The 18,233-nt window shown below is 52.7% G+C and overlaps 6 protein-coding genes across 8 annotated transcripts; 4 read left to right on the forward strand and 2 right to left on the reverse strand.

Annotated features, from left to right (window-relative positions):
• Window positions 1-1,835: 1,835 nt before the first annotated feature.
• Window positions 1,836-5,158, reverse strand: LOC139353078 (uncharacterized). 2 transcript variants are annotated; one of them, XM_070996295.1, is made up of 3 exons: window positions 5,143-5,158; window positions 5,024-5,088; window positions 1,836-4,964 (listed from the first exon to the last, which is right to left on the reverse strand). In XM_070996295.1, exon 3 carries the CDS (start codon window positions 2,450-2,452, stop codon window positions 2,081-2,083), a length of 372 nt encoding a protein of 123 aa, XP_070852396.1. In that variant the 5' UTR covers window positions 2,453-4,964; window positions 5,024-5,088; window positions 5,143-5,158; the 3' UTR covers window positions 1,836-2,080. The 2 variants fall into 2 exon arrangements, with proteins under 2 accessions (XP_070852396.1, XP_070852397.1); XM_070996296.1 differs by having other exon boundaries at window positions 1,836-4,967; window positions 5,024-5,145.
• LOC139352846 (uncharacterized) lies at window positions 2,816-3,172 on the reverse strand. The gene has a single exon (XM_070995484.1). It carries the CDS (start codon window positions 3,170-3,172, stop codon window positions 2,816-2,818), a length of 357 nt encoding a protein of 118 aa, XP_070851585.1.
• Window positions 5,159-5,635: 477 nt separating the features above from the next.
• On the forward strand, window positions 5,636-9,144 carry LOC139353209 (uncharacterized). Its single transcript, XM_070996735.1, has 2 exons — window positions 5,636-5,803; window positions 5,855-9,144. The coding sequence occupies exon 2, from the start codon at window positions 6,367-6,369 to the stop codon at window positions 9,142-9,144; it is 2,778 nt and encodes a 925-aa protein (XP_070852836.1). The 5' UTR covers window positions 5,636-5,803; window positions 5,855-6,366.
• Window positions 9,145-9,213: 69 nt separating this feature from the next.
• On the forward strand, window positions 9,214-11,571 carry LOC139353211 (uncharacterized). The gene is made up of 2 exons (XM_070996738.1): window positions 9,214-9,718; window positions 9,785-11,571. Exons 1-2 carry the CDS (start codon window positions 9,214-9,216, stop codon window positions 11,401-11,403), a joined length of 2,124 nt encoding a protein of 707 aa, XP_070852839.1. The 3' UTR covers window positions 11,404-11,571.
• Window positions 11,572-12,134: 563 nt separating this feature from the next.
• On the forward strand, window positions 12,135-14,912 carry LOC139352847 (uncharacterized). The gene has a single exon (XM_070995485.1). The coding sequence runs from the start codon at window positions 12,135-12,137 to the stop codon at window positions 14,910-14,912; it is 2,778 nt and encodes a 925-aa protein (XP_070851586.1).
• Window positions 14,913-14,981: 69 nt separating this feature from the next.
• On the forward strand, window positions 14,982-17,450 carry LOC139353210 (uncharacterized). Of its 2 annotated transcripts, none has more exons than XM_070996736.1 (2): window positions 14,982-17,339; window positions 17,391-17,450. In XM_070996736.1, exon 1 carries the CDS (start codon window positions 14,982-14,984, stop codon window positions 17,169-17,171), a length of 2,190 nt encoding a protein of 729 aa, XP_070852837.1. In that variant the 3' UTR covers window positions 17,172-17,339; window positions 17,391-17,450. The 2 variants fall into 2 exon arrangements, with proteins under 2 accessions (XP_070852837.1, XP_070852838.1); XM_070996737.1 differs by having other exon boundaries at window positions 14,982-15,486; window positions 15,553-17,450.
• Window positions 17,451-18,233: the final 783 nt, after the last annotated feature.

Genomic DNA, 18,233 nt, shown 5'->3' on the forward strand with positions numbered 1-18,233 from the left:
AGGTCTTTAAAAAAAGAGACAGAACAAATAGTTTTTTCGGCAAAACCAATTTTTTTTTATTCAAAATAGTCTCCTTCTGCTTTAATACAGCGTTTTGCATACTGGCGGTATGGCCGCTAGTATGCCTGTGCAAGGCTTTTGAATGGCCTCCACGTCTGCATAACGCTTTCCTTTCATCGGCAAATGCATTTTTCCGAAAAGGTAGAGGTCGCACGGTGCCATATCAGGTGAATACGGGGAGTGGTTGATGATTAAAATGTGATTTTTGGTTAAATAGTCGGACACAAGCGTCGATCGATGAGACGGCGCATTATCGTGCAACAAACGCCAACTTCCATCTTCGCGATATTCGGGCCGAACACGTCGAATACGGCGCACCAAACGCTTCAAAACTCCAAGGTAGAATACCGCATTAACGTTTTGGCGAGGTGGAACAAATTCTTTGTGGACAATACCTTTGGAACCATAAAAACAAATCAGCATTGTCTTCACTTTTGACTTCTTCACGCTCGATTTTTTGGGTTTCGGCTCGTCCGGCGCCTTTCATTCAGCACTCTGGCGTTTCGTTTCGGGATCATATTGAAAACACCACGTTTCGTCACCAGTAAAGGAAGTTCGGGTCTTTTTTTGCCTCTTTAATGATGTCCTTCGAATGTTGAATTCTGAACAATTTTTGGACATCAGTCAATTTGTGCGGAACAAACCGTGCACACACCTCTTGTAAGCCCAAATGTTCGGTCAAAATGCGATAAATCGATGTTTTGGAGATGTTCAATTCTATTTCCGTAAATTTCAATGATGATTTCGGCTGATTTTTATGAGTTCACGCACAGTTTCGATGGAATTTTCGGTGATCACAGATTTTGGTTGGCCCACATGTTCATCGTCATTTATGTCCTCACGACCACTTTGAAAACGTTGAAACCACTCGTGCACTCTGCTACGGGATAGGCAATCATCGCCATAAGCTTGTTTCATCAATTGAAACGTTTCGGTAAAAGTTTTACCAATTTTAAAACAAAATTTAATGTTGGCTCTTTGTTCGAAGCTCATTTTCGCACCGATGACAAAAAGATACTGACACTTAAAACGCAATAACCTCACTTCCAATAGATTAAATGTCATGAAATTTTTACTTTAAGTCGATAAACGATAGCAGACTCTAACGCACCAGTTGACATATAGATGGCGCCACTAGAGGGCGCTAGATTAAAAAAGTCCTGTTTACTTTGGAACTCACCTTGTACATTATCAGTGTTTCCCTAAGTGCGCAGAACAAGGAAAAGGTGAGTAAACTTCATATATATAATGTGTATCTGTCTAAAGTGTAATATTAATATAGTAACATAATAAGTGGAAAAAGCTAAAATCGTGTGCGATTTTCTTAGTGACTTTTTTTATATAACTGCCCTACGACAACCAAATCACGTGCAACCACCTGTCAGTTCCAAAAAAAAGTTTCACTTGTGAATCACCTTGTGAATCCCGTGAGACATGTCCTCTTGCACAAGTGACACTCCATTTAGAAAATTGTATGGGATGTCCGCATTTTCACAAGTGAAAATTTAAATGAACATTTTTCGAAGTCCCACGGGATTTCACTTGTTCCTTAAACTCATTTGTCGTATGGCCTATCACGTGCCGATGACACGTCCCACGTGAAATCACTTGTTAAATTCAGAATATTTCCAATGCGGTTTTACTTATGAAATCACTTGCAAGTGACACGTCCCAAGTAAAATCACTTGTGAAATTCAGAATTTTTATCCATGAGTTTTCACTTATGAAAATATAGAATTTGAAATACACACATTTTTAATTACATTTAAATTCATTTTAATTAGATCGTATTATTCAGATTTTTAATGAGGGGACAAATTTTGTTAGTATTTCAGATTTTTTGTTTTGTTAGTCTTTCTCAAAAATGCGTCCGGGTCCTTGGAGTCCTTGGCCAACGCTCCTAAAAAAATGTGTGGGCATATTAAAAACAATTAAAAATCTCGGCGCCACTTCCTTCACCGTGTGGCGCAGCACCCTTTTCACCCTCTGCTTCTTACGGGTTCGCTGGGCAATTGAAGATCTAGTCAATCCCTTTGCTCGACAGCTTTATCTGGATCCTCTCGGGTTCAAATACCTCCGCAAACTTCTTGGCCTCTCTATCAGCTCCCTGTAAAGCTCGTCTCAGTTTCGTTATCCAGAACTTGGTCCGGATCTCCGCGATCGTAGCATCCACGTTCTGATGCTTCATCCTCACATGGGCATGGCGCACAACCGTCTCTGTTAGGCTGTGCCGGTGCGAAAGGATCACTGGCCTCTTTGCGCTGTAGGGTATACACAGCGCCGCATCAATCCTGCCGTAAGCTCGCAAGACTCCGTTGCCATCTAGGTATGGCGCCAGTCCACAAATGTGGCTGCGTCTAGCGACTTCCAGTCTATTCTCAGCGGCCAGCATCTCGTCGGGAAACGCCTCATAGTGCGCCTTCCGAATCAGCAGATTCTCAGGGTCCTCACACTCCGCTGCTGTGAGGCCATAGTTCTCAAGCTCATCTCGTTGTCCACGGCATCGACGCTTGAACCTTAGGACCCAGGCTGCAGTCCTCAACAATCGCCTGTAGCTTGAGAATCTCTGAAACGGTATAAAGGTCTCACTTGCTCACTCGGCATTTCTTCTTCATCATCTGCATCCGCCTCGTCGCTGGGTGCAGATCCTGGCCAGCTCGCCGCTGGTCTCCTCAGGGATGCCGCTTTATTTTGCCAGCGTGACTCCTCGCTCAAGTCCACGCTACAACGCGACCTAATCGCATCATCCGCCACATTATCGGCGGACGGTAGTCATCTCCATTGCGCCACCTGCGTTGACTCCAAAAATTTCCGCTACTCTGTTCCCGATGAACTGCTTGTAGCGCCTGAGTGTACTGCCAATCCATCGCAGCATTGTCTTTGAGCCGCTCCATAATTCAATGTCACTGATGGCCACAGCGTGGTCCTGCCTGACGGTGTCCATCAGTCTTGTACCAAGAACAGGTGCCTGCAGCTCCAGCCGTGGAATCGTAATCGTTCGCATAGGCGCGCACTTCGTCTTTGCGCACACAAAACTTACTTGTACGTCGTCGTCCTCATAGGTGATCTTCCAGTAGATCACTGCCGCGAATGCTGACTGACTGGCATCCATGAAGTAGCCTTCACTTGCCCATGTCCAAAATAGTGACGTGGGCTCCGGAACTGATCCACTTTCTCCATCTTCTTACGCCAATCCATAAAGGCATTGTGCATCTCATCCGGTAGTGGATCGTCCCACGGGATCTTCCTTCTCCAGACTTCTCGCAATAATAGCTTCGCTGTTACCATTAGGCAACAAAGAAAACCCAAGGGATCGAACGTTGACATAACCATGCTCAGGAATTCCCGCTTTGTGGGAACCCTAGTCCCATCCAATACGATGGGTGCCACTTTATCTCCTTCACTCTGGTATCTACTTCAATAGCTTCGCTCTCAGTGGCGAAACTATCCACATAGTAGATAGTAGTGGTAGTCGACGATGGCCTTGACTGCTCTGGGATCCGAATCCATGAATCGATTGGCATTCAAGGTCTTCACATGATGGGCAGCACTCGGTGAACATGCTGCTCCAAATGTCATTACGCGCATTTCATACACGTCGGGATCCCGCTGGTCATCCCCATCTCTCCACAGAAATCTGTGCGCACATCTATCCTCGGGTCGGATCAGCACCCGATGAAACATCTCTTTGATTTACTCCGACTGCGCCTTCTCTGAAGTGGAAGAGAATATATGCCAAGGGCTTGTAGTCTCAGCGCTGAATTCAACGACACGTGCCGCTGCATCAAATACCAGTCGTATCTTTCCCGGCTTGTTGGGATTCTCCACTCCAAAATGTGGCAAGTACCAAATCCTGTCGCTCTCCTTAGCGACGCGCTTCATCCTTTAACGCCTTTAGTAACCTCTGATTAATCTCCAGATCCGTACAGTTGGACGCCCGCGTCGTCTCCGTAAACGCGCAGTAGAAGATGGGCCAATCCTCCGACTTTCCTCCGAACGTAGGCAGCTCGGGAAGCTTTCGTGGTGCCCAGCTTCCATTTCCTCCGAGGGCCGTCGTCCATCCACCGACTCCGAGAGACGACACTCCTCCTAATGTTCCGCCAGCCACTTCACTATATGGCTCCGAACCATGCGCTGAAACCCTTGTGACGCGTAGCTGCTTCTCGTCGTGCAGTTCTCTGTAACTGTACACGGTACCGTTTGAGATCCGCTCCAAGATGGCGGTCTCACTGATGCCACACTTGTTGGGTTAGGTACGAACAAGCCGGTTGCAAATGGCGGCTGGCTCGCACTCACGGCACCCGATATAGCGGGATCAGCGCGATCCGTATTTGCGCCGCAAGCGCTCTAAATCCTTCTCCAGCTCGGCGATCCTCTCCAAGAGGTCGGCACCTTGGGTTTCCTGCTCTGCGATTGCCCAGAGCCCATGTTGGTGGCACCTATACTTGCCGACTGGCTGGATGGCGCCGGGGCTCCACTGCCTCTGCCGCCAAACGCTGCGGAACCAAAACACTGGTATCTGTTTGCGCCGTCGCACTCACGTTTTCCTGTCCATCGTTCAGACGAGGACTCCTTCTGGGGGAAAGCTGCATCATCTTCCTCCAGGCACTTATCCCACGACGTATCCAGTGACGCCAGTTGCGTCCAAATATGGACTGCGCTGCCTGCGCCAAATGCGACCCACGCCTGGGGTCCGATGGAATTCTCCGGGTGATCGAATTAATCCGCTCCAAGCGGTGTCCAACGCCAATGTGCGTTCCAGTGCAGTCCGCTGGTCCACTCGGTCGGGTTTTCTATGTACACGGACAAGCGCGTTCCAAAGCCATAAGCGCAAGTCGCCAAGTCAGTCCTACCTCAACACAGTACGCCAGACTGTAGGTTAGGATCCACGGCAGTCCGCCTTCCTGCTAATAAAAGACCACTGTCGAAACAAGAATGGGAGCTGACTACAATATACACGAACCCGATCCACAACAAGCAAGGGCAACGCTTGAATGTAGGACTGTATGGCATAGTATACATTTTATTCTGTGGGAGATTACAAATTTAATTACAATGGCTTAAAATATAACAGTTTCTAACCGCAGTATAACCTTCCACACTCCATGACTTTCAACAATTCAACGAGTGCGGCATATTCTAGTGTGCCCAATTGCTCCATCAGGGCACAATACCAATTCCTATCGATTAAATACTGACTTAACTATCGGGCTCAAATTAGACATGCGACAATTTGTATATTTACCTTTTAGAACTGTGTATAAACCCTTTGCGGGATTTTTTTTGGCACAAACCATTTTATCATCCACTTTCGGCTAACTGAACCCATATTATACCTTCAAAATTTACGTACTTCAAACTAAGATCAATGCACAACATCTAAAACTTAATGTAGCACTTAACTGACTTTATTATATTAACTTAAAGAAACGATTTAAGTAACTCTGCTGCGCACAATTACAATGGATGCTTTTCTTGCAATCACTCAAACAGAATACACCAAGTCTTCTTCTCATCCGTTTACCTGATTTCTTTTGTTTTCTCTATACCACCTGTCGACGGTCGAACATTGTAATCGATAGGTAAACTAAGTATTGTAAGAGAAATCTAGTATTTGTTAATTTATCCGATCTCGTATGGATTTCTTGGCCCTTGAAGTGCGGGCCTACTGATATCGGTTTAATGGATGCCGCCATAAATTGTGCTTTTCATTGTCTTGTGAATCGTAGGAGGGCACACTGCGGTAAGATTAAGTTAGTTTGAAATGTATGAGGCTAATTTGAATTGTTAACAGAATAAAACGATCGCCCCGATCGCACCAATCGAGCGCCACCCGGCGCACGCCGCCCTTAAAGTTCACCCTCTCTTCGGACCTACGCGTGTGGGGTAGTCGTTAACAAGGCAACTCCATATGATGCAAGACAACTCCTTTTATTCGCAGTCCTAGGGAGACTGTGAGGGCAACTTGCGCTGGAGGACGGCTTGACGACCAGCTAGAGAGTTGCCAGGAGCAATTCCCGTACCAGTAGAGGAGTCGCAGGCAGCGACATAGACGGGCGCAGACAGCGCCGAACACTGGGTACGGACGGAGTCGCAGTCAGCGACAGGGAGACGCAGGCCGCGTCAGTTAAGGAGACCGCAGACAGCGGTCAGGAGGCGCAAGGAGCGCCAAGCACGGGGTCCGCAGACAGCGGGCCAGAAGACGCAAGGAGCGTCAAGCATCGCCTGCCGCAGCCAGCGGCCAGAAGGCACAGGTGCCGCCATTTTGGAGAGCGCTGAGGCAGCGCCGTATTTCGACCTGTTAGGATGCAGCATTCCCCGAAGAGGAGCTCACGGCTGAGAGGAGGGGAAGCCACCCCTACAGCAACGCGAGCGGATCAGCAGCCAGTGAGTAGTGGAGCAGAAAACCGGCCGCGAGTGAACATAACCTCGGCGGCGGCCATTTCTAGCCCAGCCACTACGGTGACTACAGTAGCGTCCCAACCGAGGAGTACTGCTGTCACAGCTGCGGGATCAGAGCCGGAGACGAACCAGTCCCTCACGTCGGACCTTTTGAAAAGGATTGCGGCGTTGGAGGAGGAGCTAAAGCAGGTTAAAGCCCTGAACAGTGTGAGCACCGCCAATTGCGCGCCAATCGCAGTTGGCCCAAGCGCAGATGGCGCCATCAGTGGAGCGTCGGGGCGGCCGCCATCTTGGAGCGGACCGCCATTAGCCACATCTAACGGTGAGGCCTCAACTAACGGGGTCGGGCCGGTCCCACATAGCGGTGTCGGTGCGAGCAGTGCGGCCTGCACGCTGCCGCCATCTTGGAGTGGACCGCCATTGCTAACGACTAGCAATCATTTTGTGGAGCCACTGTGTGCTACAAGTGTTGCGCAGACAGCGCATGGATTCGTGCTACCGGGCGGGAGCACCCACAACGTGGCAACAGCATCGCCATTTGTTGGGTCCTACGCCCCGATAACGCCGAATGAATCCCAAAGAGTGTACGGGCCAAGGAAGCTTCCGGAGCTGCCTGCATTTGGAGGGCAGCCCGAGGAGTGGCCGATCTTTAACTGTGCGTTTGTGGAGACGACCCAAGCATACAACTGCACAGACTTGGAGAACAACCAGAGGTTGTTGAAGGCGCTGAAGGATGAAGCACGCGAGACAGTGAAGTCGCTGCTGATTCACCCTGGGAACGTCAGCGCCGTGATGGAGCAGCTGCGCTTTAGGTTCGGCCGACCGGAGCAGCTTATACGCAGCCAGCTGAACAGCGTGCGAGAGGTGCCGCCGATTTCGGAGCAGCACCTGGCGAGGATCGTTCCCTTCGCAACCCGAGTGAGTAACCTCACGGCCTTCTTGCAGTCAGCGAAGGCGGAGCAGCACCTGCGGAACCCAACGCTAATGGAGGAGCTTGTGGCAAAGCTTCCTACGAGCAAGCGAGTAGACTGGGCCAGGCACGCTGCATCGATCGAGCCCTTTCCCACTGTGGCGCACTTCAGCGTGTGGCCGCAGGAGTACGCAAACGTCGTGTGTACGGTTTTGGACGTCGAGGGAAAGGAGCCGAGGCGTCGAGTTCTACATGCGAGCGTCGACCAGAACGGATGCGATCAACAGGATGATCGGCATGGAGGTTGTCTAATTTGTGGAGGGCAACATGCTGCGACGAGCTGCAGGGAGTTCATTGGAGCTTCGCCACCGGGTAGGTGGAGCATGGTGAGGAGGCACCGGCTCTGCTTCACATGCTTACGGAGTGGACATACGACCAGAACCTGCGATGTACATGGCGAGTGCCAGATCAACGGATGCCGCAGATTGCATCACCGTCTGCTACATGGCGCGGACGAGGAGCGAAGATGGCCGGCGCAGCGAGGCGGCTTCAGGAGCCACAACGGAGGAAACCAGCAGTCAGCAGTTTCCAGACGCGGCCCGGACAGGAGGTCTTCGCCACGAGGTGGTTACAGGGACCACGAGGGGAGCCTACAGTCGGCTGTCCCCAGAAACAGCCTGGAGATAAGGGCCCCGCAGCCAGCGGAGGCGCCCGTGCAGAGGAACTTAAACTGCGTTGACGCCGAAGGAGGCCGACTTTTGTTCCGTATACTGCCAGTAACGCTGTACGGAGCTGGTCGCCAGGTGGATACATACGCGCTCTTGGATGAAGGATCCTCCGTCACGATGATCGATGACGAGCTACGGAGGGATCTGGGAGTGCGAGGCGTACATCGACAGCTGAATATACAATGGTTTGGAGGAAGGGCCAGCAGAGAGCCCAGCAACGTGGTGAGCCTAGAGATAAGTGGAGCTGGGAAGTCCACTCGCCACGCTTTAATGAACGTGTACTCCGTTTCGAGCCTGAGTCTGCCAATGCAGACGTTAGGTCGACGAGATGTCCAGGGCGTGCATAAGGATGCGCGTCTGCCGATGAAGCCCTACATCAACGTGGTGCCTAAGTTGCTCATCGGACTGGACCATGGACATTTGGGATTGCCACTTAGGACGAGGCGGTTTGCCAGAGAGGGACCGTATGCGGCCGCAACCGAGCTTGGATGGGTTGTGTTTGGGCCAGTAAGTGGGCAATCGACTACGCCGTCACCGAGGTCCTGCCTTCTAGCCGTGTCAATGGATGATACGATGGAAAAGATGGTGGAGGACTACTTCGAGATGGAAAGCTTTGGTGTGAAGCTCGCGCCACAGGTCGCAGGCAGCGATGACGCGCGGGCACAAAGGACCCTCGAAGATACCACGGTGAAAGTGGGGCGTCGCTACCAGACGGGATTACTCTGGAAGGACGACTACGCTGTGCTGCCACGGAGCTATGAGATGGCGCACAGACGGCTGATCAATGTGGAGAAGAAGTTGAAGCGCAACGGGCAGTTGGCGCTGGAATACGATCGTATCATCAAGGATTACGTATCCAAAGGATATGCGAGGAAGCTGCAGCAGGATGAGGTCGCGGTGACGAGCGACCGGCTATGGTATTTGCCACATTTTGGTGTCGAAAACCCGAACAAGCCCGGTAAGGTCCGGCTTGTGTTCGATGCTGCAGCCAAGGTTGGAGGAACCTCGCTAAATTCGGAGCTGGACAAGGGGCCTCAGCATTAAAAGCCCTTGCCAGCCGTGCTCTTCCACTTCAGGGAAGGAGCAGTCGGAGTCTGCGGTGACATCAAGGAGATGTTCCACCAAGTGCTGATCCGACCCGAGGATCGATGTTCCCAACGATTCCTTTGGAGAGATGGCAACGACGATCGAGACCCGGATACGTACGAGGATGACAACGTGATGGTTAGCTTCGTGTGCGCAAAGACGAAGTGCGCGCCGATGAGAACGATGTCGATCCCAAGGTTGGAGCTGCAGGCAGCGGTTCTTGGAACCAGACTGATGAACACTGTCCAGGAGGAGCACAGTGTGGACATCAGCGAGACGGTGTTGTGGACGGACTCAAAGACGGTGCTGAGATGGATCGGCAGCACCCACCGCCGGTACAAGCAGTTTGTTGGCAACCGAGTGGCGGAGATTTTGGAGTCGTCGAAGGTTTCCCAGTGGAGGTGGGTACCTACAGCTGACAACGCAGCGGATGATGCGACGCGGTCGCAGAATAAGGCGGACCTTAGCCCGGAATCACGTTGGCTAAGTGGACCCGCATTTTTAAGGCAGCCAGCGAGCGGCTGGCCGGCGCCTGAGGAGGGAACTAAGCGTGTTCCAGATGCGCCTGAGGAGGGAACTAAGCGTGTTACAGATGCGCCTGAGGAGGGAACTAAGCGTGTTCCAGATGCGCCTGATGAAGAGGAGATGCCCGGTGAGTTTGCATTGGTGGCCGCGGATGAATTTGCCATTCCGTTCCAGAGATTCTCGAGCTTCAGTCGCCTGGTGAGGACCACAGCATGGGTCTTGAGGTTTGCGCGTTGGTGTCGCAAGCAGAGAAGCAAGATCGAGGAGTACGGACTCACTGCATCGGAGTGTGAGGCCGCGGAGAACCTGTTAGTCAGACAGGCCCAGTTGGAGTCGTTCCCCGACGAGATGAGGTCGGCGAAATGCGGAAAGGACGTCGCCAGCTCGAGTGAGATTCGAGGTCTGGCGCCTTACGTGGATGAACATGGAGTTCTGCGAGTTTATGACAGAGTTGATGCCGCGCTGTGCATGCCGTACAGTGCGAGGAGGCCTGTAATACTGTCACAAAGGCACAGTCTTACGGAATTGATTGTGAGGCACTTTCATGCCCAGATGAAGCATCAAAACGTGGATGCGACGATTGCTCAGATTCGGACGAGATTCTGGGTCACGAAGATGAGACGAGTGCTGAAGGAAGTAATCTCGTCGTGCAACGAGTGCAAGTTGCAGCGAACGCGGCCGATGCCGCCGATAATGGGACCCCTACCAGAAGATCGACTGGAAGCGGGAGGATGGCCATTCAAGTACACCGGATTGGACTACTTTGGGCCACTGCTGGTGACTGTATCCCGTCACAGAGAGAAGCGTTGGGTCGCCTTGTTCACATGCTTGACGACAAGGGCGATTCATCTGGAGTTGGCTCATGACCTGTCGACGGATTCCTGCATAATAGCGATGAGGAACTTCGTCTGCCGTAGAGGACCAGTACATAGACTGCGGAGTGATAACGGCAAGAACTTCGTGGGAGCTGACAGGGAGGCCAAGCGATTTGGAGACGTGTTCGAGACGGAGAGGATACAGAGTGAGTTGTCCAGCAGAAGCATTGAATGGGATTTCAATTGCCCATCGAACCCGTCTGAGGGCGGAGTATGGGAGCGGATGGTGCAGTGCGTCAAACGAGTGCTGCGCCATACCCTGAAGGAAGTTGCGCCGAGGGATCATGTGTTGGAGAGTTTCCTGATCGAGGCGGAGAATGTAGTCAACTCGCGTCCGCTCACCCACTTGCCGGTGGATGCGGACCAAGAGGCGCCGTTGACGCCAAATGATCTGCTCAAGGGAGCAGCTAACCTGCCGAATACGCCTGGATTGGATGCGGAGCTGCCCAAGGAGGGTTCTATGCGAAAGCAGTGGAGGATTGCTCGCATGCTGCGAGACCGTTTCTGGAGGAGGTGGGTCCTGGAGTACCTGCCTACGCTTGTGCGCCGCGAGAAGTGGTGCCGGAGAACGGAGCCCATCCGCCAGGGCGATATGGTCTTCGTCTGCGATCCTGCCTTGCCCAGACGAGAGTGGCGCAAGGGAATCGTGGAGGAGGTCTACAGCGGAGCTGATGGAGTCGTCAGACGCGCTACCGTGCGCGTGAACGACAATGGCCTATCTCGGACAATGTTGCGGCCCGTCTCAAAACTTGCAGTTTTGGATTTGAGTGAAGCGGTTCTTCACGGGGTCGGGGATGTCGACGGTCGAACATTGTAATCGATAGGTAAACTAAGTATTGTAAGAGAAATCTAGTATTTGTTAATTTATCCGATCTCGTATGGATTTCTTGGCCCTTGAAGTGCGGGCCTACTGATATCGGTTTAATGGATGCCGCCATAAATTGTGCTTTTCATTGTCTTGTGAATCGTAGGAGGGCACACTGCGGTAAGATTAAGTTAGTTTGAAATGTATGAGGCTAATTTGAATTGTTAACAGAATAAAACGATCGCCCCGATCGCACCAATCGAGCGCCACCCGGCGCACGCCGCCCTTAAAGTTCACCCTCTCTTCGGACCTACGCGTGTGGGGTAGTCGTTAACAAGGCAACTCCATATGATGCAAGACAACTCCTTTTATTCGCAGTCCTAGGGAGACTGTGAGGGCAACTTGCGCTGGAGGACGGCTTGACGACCAGCTAGAGAGTTGCCAGGAGCAATTCCCGTACCAGTAGAGGAGTCGCAGGCAGCGACATAGACGGGCGCAGACAGCGCCGAACACTGGGTACGGACGGAGTCGCAGTCAGCGACAGGGAGACGCAGGCCGCGTCAGTTAAGGAGACCGCAGACAGCGGTCAGGAGGCGCAAGGAGCGCCAAGCACGGGGTCCGCAGACAGCGGGCCAGAAGACGCAAGGAGCGTCAAGCATCGCCTGCCGCAGCCAGCGGCCAGAAGGCACAGGTGCCGCCATTTTGGAGAGCGCTGAGGCAGCGCCGTATTTCGACCTGTTAGGATGCAGCATTCCCCGAAGAGGAGCTCCCGGCTGAGAGGAGGGGAAGCCACCCCTACAGCAACGCGAGCGGATCAGCAGCCAGTGAGTAGTGGAGCAGAAAACCGGCCGCGAGTGAACATAACCTCGGCGGCGGCCATTTCTAGCCCAGCCACTACGGTGACTACAGTAGCGTCCCAACCGAGGAGTACTGCTGTCACAGCTGCGGGATCAGAGCCGGAGACGAACCAGTCCCTCACGTCGGACCTTTTGAAAAGGACTGCGGCGTTGGAGGAGGAGCTAAAGCAGGTTAAAGCCCTGAACAGTGTGAGCACCGCCAATTGCGCGCCAATCGCAGTTGGCCCAAGCGCAGATGGCGCCATCAGTGGAGCGTCGGGGCGGCCGCCATCTTGGAGCGGACCGCCATTAGCCACATCTAACGGTGAGGCCTCAACTAACGGGGTCGGGCCGGTCCCACATAGCGGTGTCGGTGCGAGCAGTGCGGCCTGCACGCTGCCGCCATCTTGGAGTGGACCGCCATTGCTAACGACTAGCAATCATTTTGTGGAGCCACTGTGTGCTACAAGTGTTGCGCAGACAGCGCATGGATTCGTGCTACCGGGCGGGAGCACCCACAACGTGGCAACAGCATCGCCATTTGTTGGGTCCTACGCCCCGATAACGCCGAATGAATCCCAAAGAGTGTACGGGCCAAGGAAGCTTCCGGAGCTGCCTGCATTTGGAGGGCAGCCCGAGGAGTGGCCGATCTTTAACTGTGCGTTTGTGGAGACGACCCAAGCATACAACTGCACAGACTTGGAGAACAACCAGAGGTTGTTGAAGGCGCTGAAGGATGAAGCACGCGAGACAGTGAAGTCGCTGCTGATTCACCCTGGGAACGTCAGCGCCGTGATGGAGCAGCTGCGCTTTAGGTTCGGCCGACCGGAGCAGCTTATACGCAGCCAGCTGAACAGCGTGCGAGAGGTGCCGCCGATTTCGGAGCAGCACCTGGCGAGGATCGTTCCCTTCGCAACCCGAGTGAGTAACCTCACGGCCTTCTTGCAGTCAGCGAAGGCGGAGCAGCACCTGCGGAACCCAACGCTAATGGAGGAGCTTGTGGCAAAGCTTCCTACGAGCAAGCGAGTAGACTGGGCCAGGCACGCTGCATCGATCGAGCCCTTTCCCACTGTGGCGCACTTCAGCGTGTGGCCGCAGGAGTACGCAAACGTCGTGTGTACGGTTTTGGACGTCGAGGGAAAGGAGCCGAGGCGTCGAGTTCTACATGCGAGCGTCGACCAGAACGGATGCGATCAACAGGATGATCGGCATGGAGGTTGTCTAATTTGTGGAGGGCAACATGCTGCGACGAGCTGCAGGGAGTTCATTGGAGCTTCGCCACCGGGTAGGTGGAGCATGGTGAGGAGGCACCGGCTCTGCTTCACATGCTTACGGAGTGGACATACGACCAGAACCTGCGATGTACATGGCGAGTGCCAGATCAACGGATGCCGCAGATTGCATCACCGTCTGCTACATGGCGCGGACGAGGAGCGAAGATGGCCGGCGCAGCGAGGCGGCTTCAGGAGCCACAACGGAGGAAACCAGCAGTCAGCAGTTTCCAGACGCGGCCCGGACAGGAGGTCTTCGCCACGAGGTGGTTACAGGGACCACGAGGGGAGCCTACAGTCGGCTGTCCCCAGAAACAGCCTGGAGATAAGGGCCCCGCAGCCAGCGGAGGCGCCCGTGCAGAGGAACTTAAACTGCGTTGACGCCGAAGGAGGCCGACTTTTGTTCCGTATACTGCCAGTAACGCTGTACGGAGCTGGTCGCCAGGTGGATACATACGCGCTCTTGGATGAAGGATCCTCCGTCACGATGATCGATGACGAGCTACGGAGGGATCTGGGAGTGCGAGGCGTACATCGACAGCTGAATATACAATGGTTTGGAGGAAGGGCCAGCAGAGAGCCCAGCAACGTGGTGAGCCTAGAGATAAGTGGAGCTGGGAAGTCCACTCGCCACGCTTTAATGAACGTGTACTCCGTTTCGAGCCTGAGTCTGCCAATGCAGACGTTAGGTCGACGAGATGTCCAGGGCGTGCATAAGGATGCGCGTCTGCCGATGAAGCCCTACATCAACGTGGTGCCTAAGTTGCTCATCGGACTGGACCATGGACATTTGGGATTGCCACTTAGGACGAGGCGGTTTGCCAGAGAGGGACCGTATGCGGCCGCAACCGAGCTTGGATGGGTTGTGTTTGGGCCAGTAAGTGGGCAATCGACTACGCCGTCACCGAGGTCCTGCCTTCTAGCCGTGTCAATGGATGATACGATGGAAAAGATGGTGGAGGACTACTTCGAGATGGAAAGCTTTGGTGTGAAGCTCGCGCCACAGGTCGCAGGCAGCGATGACGCGCGGGCACAAAGGACCCTCGAAGATACCACGGTGAAAGTGGGGCGTCGCTACCAGACGGGATTACTCTGGAAGGACGACTACGCTGTGCTGCCACGGAGCTATGAGATGGCGCACAGACGGCTGATCAATGTGGAGAAGAAGTTGAAGCGCAACGGGCAGTTGGCGCTGGAATACGATCGTATCATCAAGGATTACGTATCCAAAGGATATGCGAGGAAGCTGCAGCAGGATGAGGTCGCGGTGACGAGCGACCGGCTATGGTATTTGCCACATTTTGGTGTCGAAAACCCGAACAAGCCCGGTAAGGTCCGGCTTGTGTTCGATGCTGCAGCCAAGGTTGGAGGAACCTCGCTAAATTCGGAGCTGGACAAGGGGCCTCAGCATTAAAAGCCCTTGCCAGCCGTGCTCTTCCACTTCAGGGAAGGAGCAGTCGGAGTCTGCGGTGACATCAAGGAGATGTTCCACCAAGTGCTGATCCGACCCGAGGATCGATGTTCCCAACGATTCCTTTGGAGAGATGGCAACGACGATCGAGACCCGGATACGTACGAGGATGACAACGTGATGGTTAGCTTCGTGTGCGCAAAGACGAAGTGCGCGCCGATGAGAACGATGTCGATCCCAAGGTTGGAGCTGCAGGCAGCGGTTCTTGGAACCAGACTGATGAACACTGTCCAGGAGGAGCACAGTGTGGACATCAGCGAGACGGTGTTGTGGACGGACTCAAAGACGGTGCTGAGATGGATCGGCAGCACCCACCGCCGGTACAAGCAGTTTGTTGGCAACCGAGTGGCGGAGATTTTGGAGTCGTCGAAGGTTTCCCAGTGGAGGTGGGTACCTACAGCTGACAACGCAGCGGATGATGCGACGCGGTCGCAGAATAAGGCGGACCTTAGCCCGGAATCACGTTGGCTAAGTGGACCCGCATTTTTAAGGCAGCCAGCGAGCGGCTGGCCGGCGCCTGAGGAGGGAACTAAGCGTGTTCCAGATGCGCCTGAGGAGGGAACTAAGCGTGTTACAGATGCGCCTGAGGAGGGAACTAAGCGTGTTCCAGATGCGCCTGATGAAGAGGAGATGCCCGGTGAGTTTGCATTGGTGGCCGCGGATGAATTTGCCATTCCGTTCCAGAGATTCTCGAGCTTCAGTCGCCTGGTGAGGACCACAGCATGGGTCTTGAGGTTTGCGCGTTGGTGTCGCAAGCAGAGAAGCAAGATCGAGGAGTACGGACTCACTGCATCGGAGTGTGAGGCCGCGGAGAACCTGTTAGTCAGACAGGCCCAGTTGGAGTCGTTCCCCGACGAGATGAGGTCGGCGAAATGCGGAAAGGACGTCGCCAGCTCGAGTGAGATTCGAGGTCTGGCGCCTTACGTGGATGAACATGGAGTTCTGCGAGTTTATGACAGAGTTGATGCCGCGCTGTGCATGCCGTACAGTGCGAGGAGGCCTGTAATACTGTCACAAAGGCACAGTCTTACGGAATTGATTGTGAGGCACTTTCATGCCCAGATGAAGCATCAAAACGTGGATGCGACGATTGCTCAGATTCGGACGAGATTCTGGGTCACGAAGATGAGACGAGTGCTGAAGGAAGTAATCTCGTCGTGCAACGAGTGCAAGTTGCAGCGAACGCGGCCGATGCCGCCGATAATGGGACCCCTACCAGAAGATCGACTGGAAGCGGGAGGATGGCCATTCAAGTACACCGGATTGGACTACTTTGGGCCACTGCTGGTGACTGTATCCCGTCACAGAGAGAAGCGTTGGGTCGCCTTGTTCACATGCTTGACGACAAGGGCGATTCATCTGGAGTTGGCTCATGACCTGTCGACGGATTCCTGCATAATAGCGATGAGGAACTTCGTCTGCCGTAGAGGACCAGTACATAGACTGCGGAGTGATAACGGCAAGAACTTCGTGGGAGCTGACAGGGAGGCCAAGCGATTTGGAGACGTGTTCGAGACGGAGAGGATACAGAGTGAGTTGTCCAGCAGAAGCATTGAATGGGATTTCAATTGCCCATCGAACCCGTCTGAGGGCGGAGTATGGGAGCGGATGGTGCAGTGCGTCAAACGAGTGCTGCGCCATACCCTGAAGGAAGTTGCGCCGAGGGATCATGTGTTGGAGAGTTTCCTGATCGAGGCGGAGAATGTAGTCAACTCGCGTCCGCTCACCCACTTGCCGGTGGATGCGGACCAAGAGGCGCCGTTGACGCCAAATGATCTGCTCAAGGGAGCAGCTAACCTGCCGAATACGCCTGGATTGGATGCGGAGCTGCCCAAGGAGGGTTCTATGCGAAAGCAGTGGAGGATTGCTCGCATGCTGCGAGACCGTTTCTGGAGGAGGTGGGTCCTGGAGTACCTGCCTACGCTTGTGCGCCGCGAGAAGTGGTGCCGGAGAACGGAGCCCATCCGCCAGGGCGATATGGTCTTCGTCTGCGATCCTGCCTTGCCCAGACGAGAGTGGCGCAAGGGAATCGTGGAGGAGGTCTACAGCGGAGCTGATGGAGTCGTCAGACGCGCTACCGTGCGCGTGAACGACAATGGCCTATCTCGGACAATGTTGCGGCCCGTCTCAAAACTTGCAGTTTTGGATTTGAGTGAAGCGGTTCTTCACGGGGTCGGGGATGTCGACGGTCGAACATTGTAATCGATAGGTAAACTAAGTATTGTAAGAGAAATCTAGTATTTGTTAATTTATCCGATCTCGTATGGATTTCTTGGCCCTTGAAGTGCGGGCCTACTGATATCGGTTTAATGGATGCCGCCATAAATTGTGCTTTTCATTGTCTTGTGAATCGTAGGAGGGCACACTGCGGTAAGATTAAGTTAGTTTGAAATGTATGAGGCTGATTTGAATTGTTAACAGAATAAAACGATCGCCCCGATCGCACCAATCGAGCGCCACCCGGCGCACGCCGCCCTTAAAGTTCACCCTCTCTTCGGACCTACGCGTGTGGGGTAGTCGTTAACAAGGCAACTCCATATGATGCAAGACACCACCTATATCCTTTCTAAACCGAAAAATATCCGACTATATAATTTTTACTTCTTGAGTAAAAAATACAATATGAATTTTTTTTGAAAATGTTAATACTAAAATGTTTTAAATGTTAAAATCAATTTTAACGGACTAAATTTCTATAACTAAACTAAAAATACGATACGATGTACCCCTACAGAAGTTATCGACGCTCATCGACGATCTACCAGAGAATTTTATTTTGCAGTTACCTATAATAAGACTTAAGGGATCCGTAATATAGAAGTATAAACTGCTATATTTATTACAACATTTATTATGTTCGTAATTGGCCTGTTTAACATAGCGTCGGCTTTACTTTCGATTACTTGAAGTTGGTTGGGATCAATATCGATACTTAACATTTTAGCACAGTTGCCAGGTTGTCCACTTTACAACAGGAGATACTTTTAGATGCTAATGACTATTAAACAGCTAGCCGTTACATTCAAATACTTGTTGGTATACAGTTACACCAAAGAGTTATACTTACATATATCTATTCATAGCAAAGTTACACTTAGTCATACTTATAGCAAGGCACTTAACCTACTACAAACAGCCCATCCTAGTTCGGTTGCGGCCGAATACGGTCCTTCTTTGGCAAACCGTCTTGTCCTCAATGGCAATCCTAAAAGGCCATGATCCAGTCCAATCAGCAGCTTCGGTACTGCGTTCTACTAGGGCTTC

The sequence above is a fragment of the Drosophila suzukii genome, chromosome 3 (genome assembly GCF_043229965.1).
Source record: "Drosophila suzukii chromosome 3, CBGP_Dsuzu_IsoJpt1.0, whole genome shotgun sequence".
NCBI classification, from domain to species: Eukaryota; Metazoa; Arthropoda; class Insecta; order Diptera; family Drosophilidae; genus Drosophila; species Drosophila suzukii.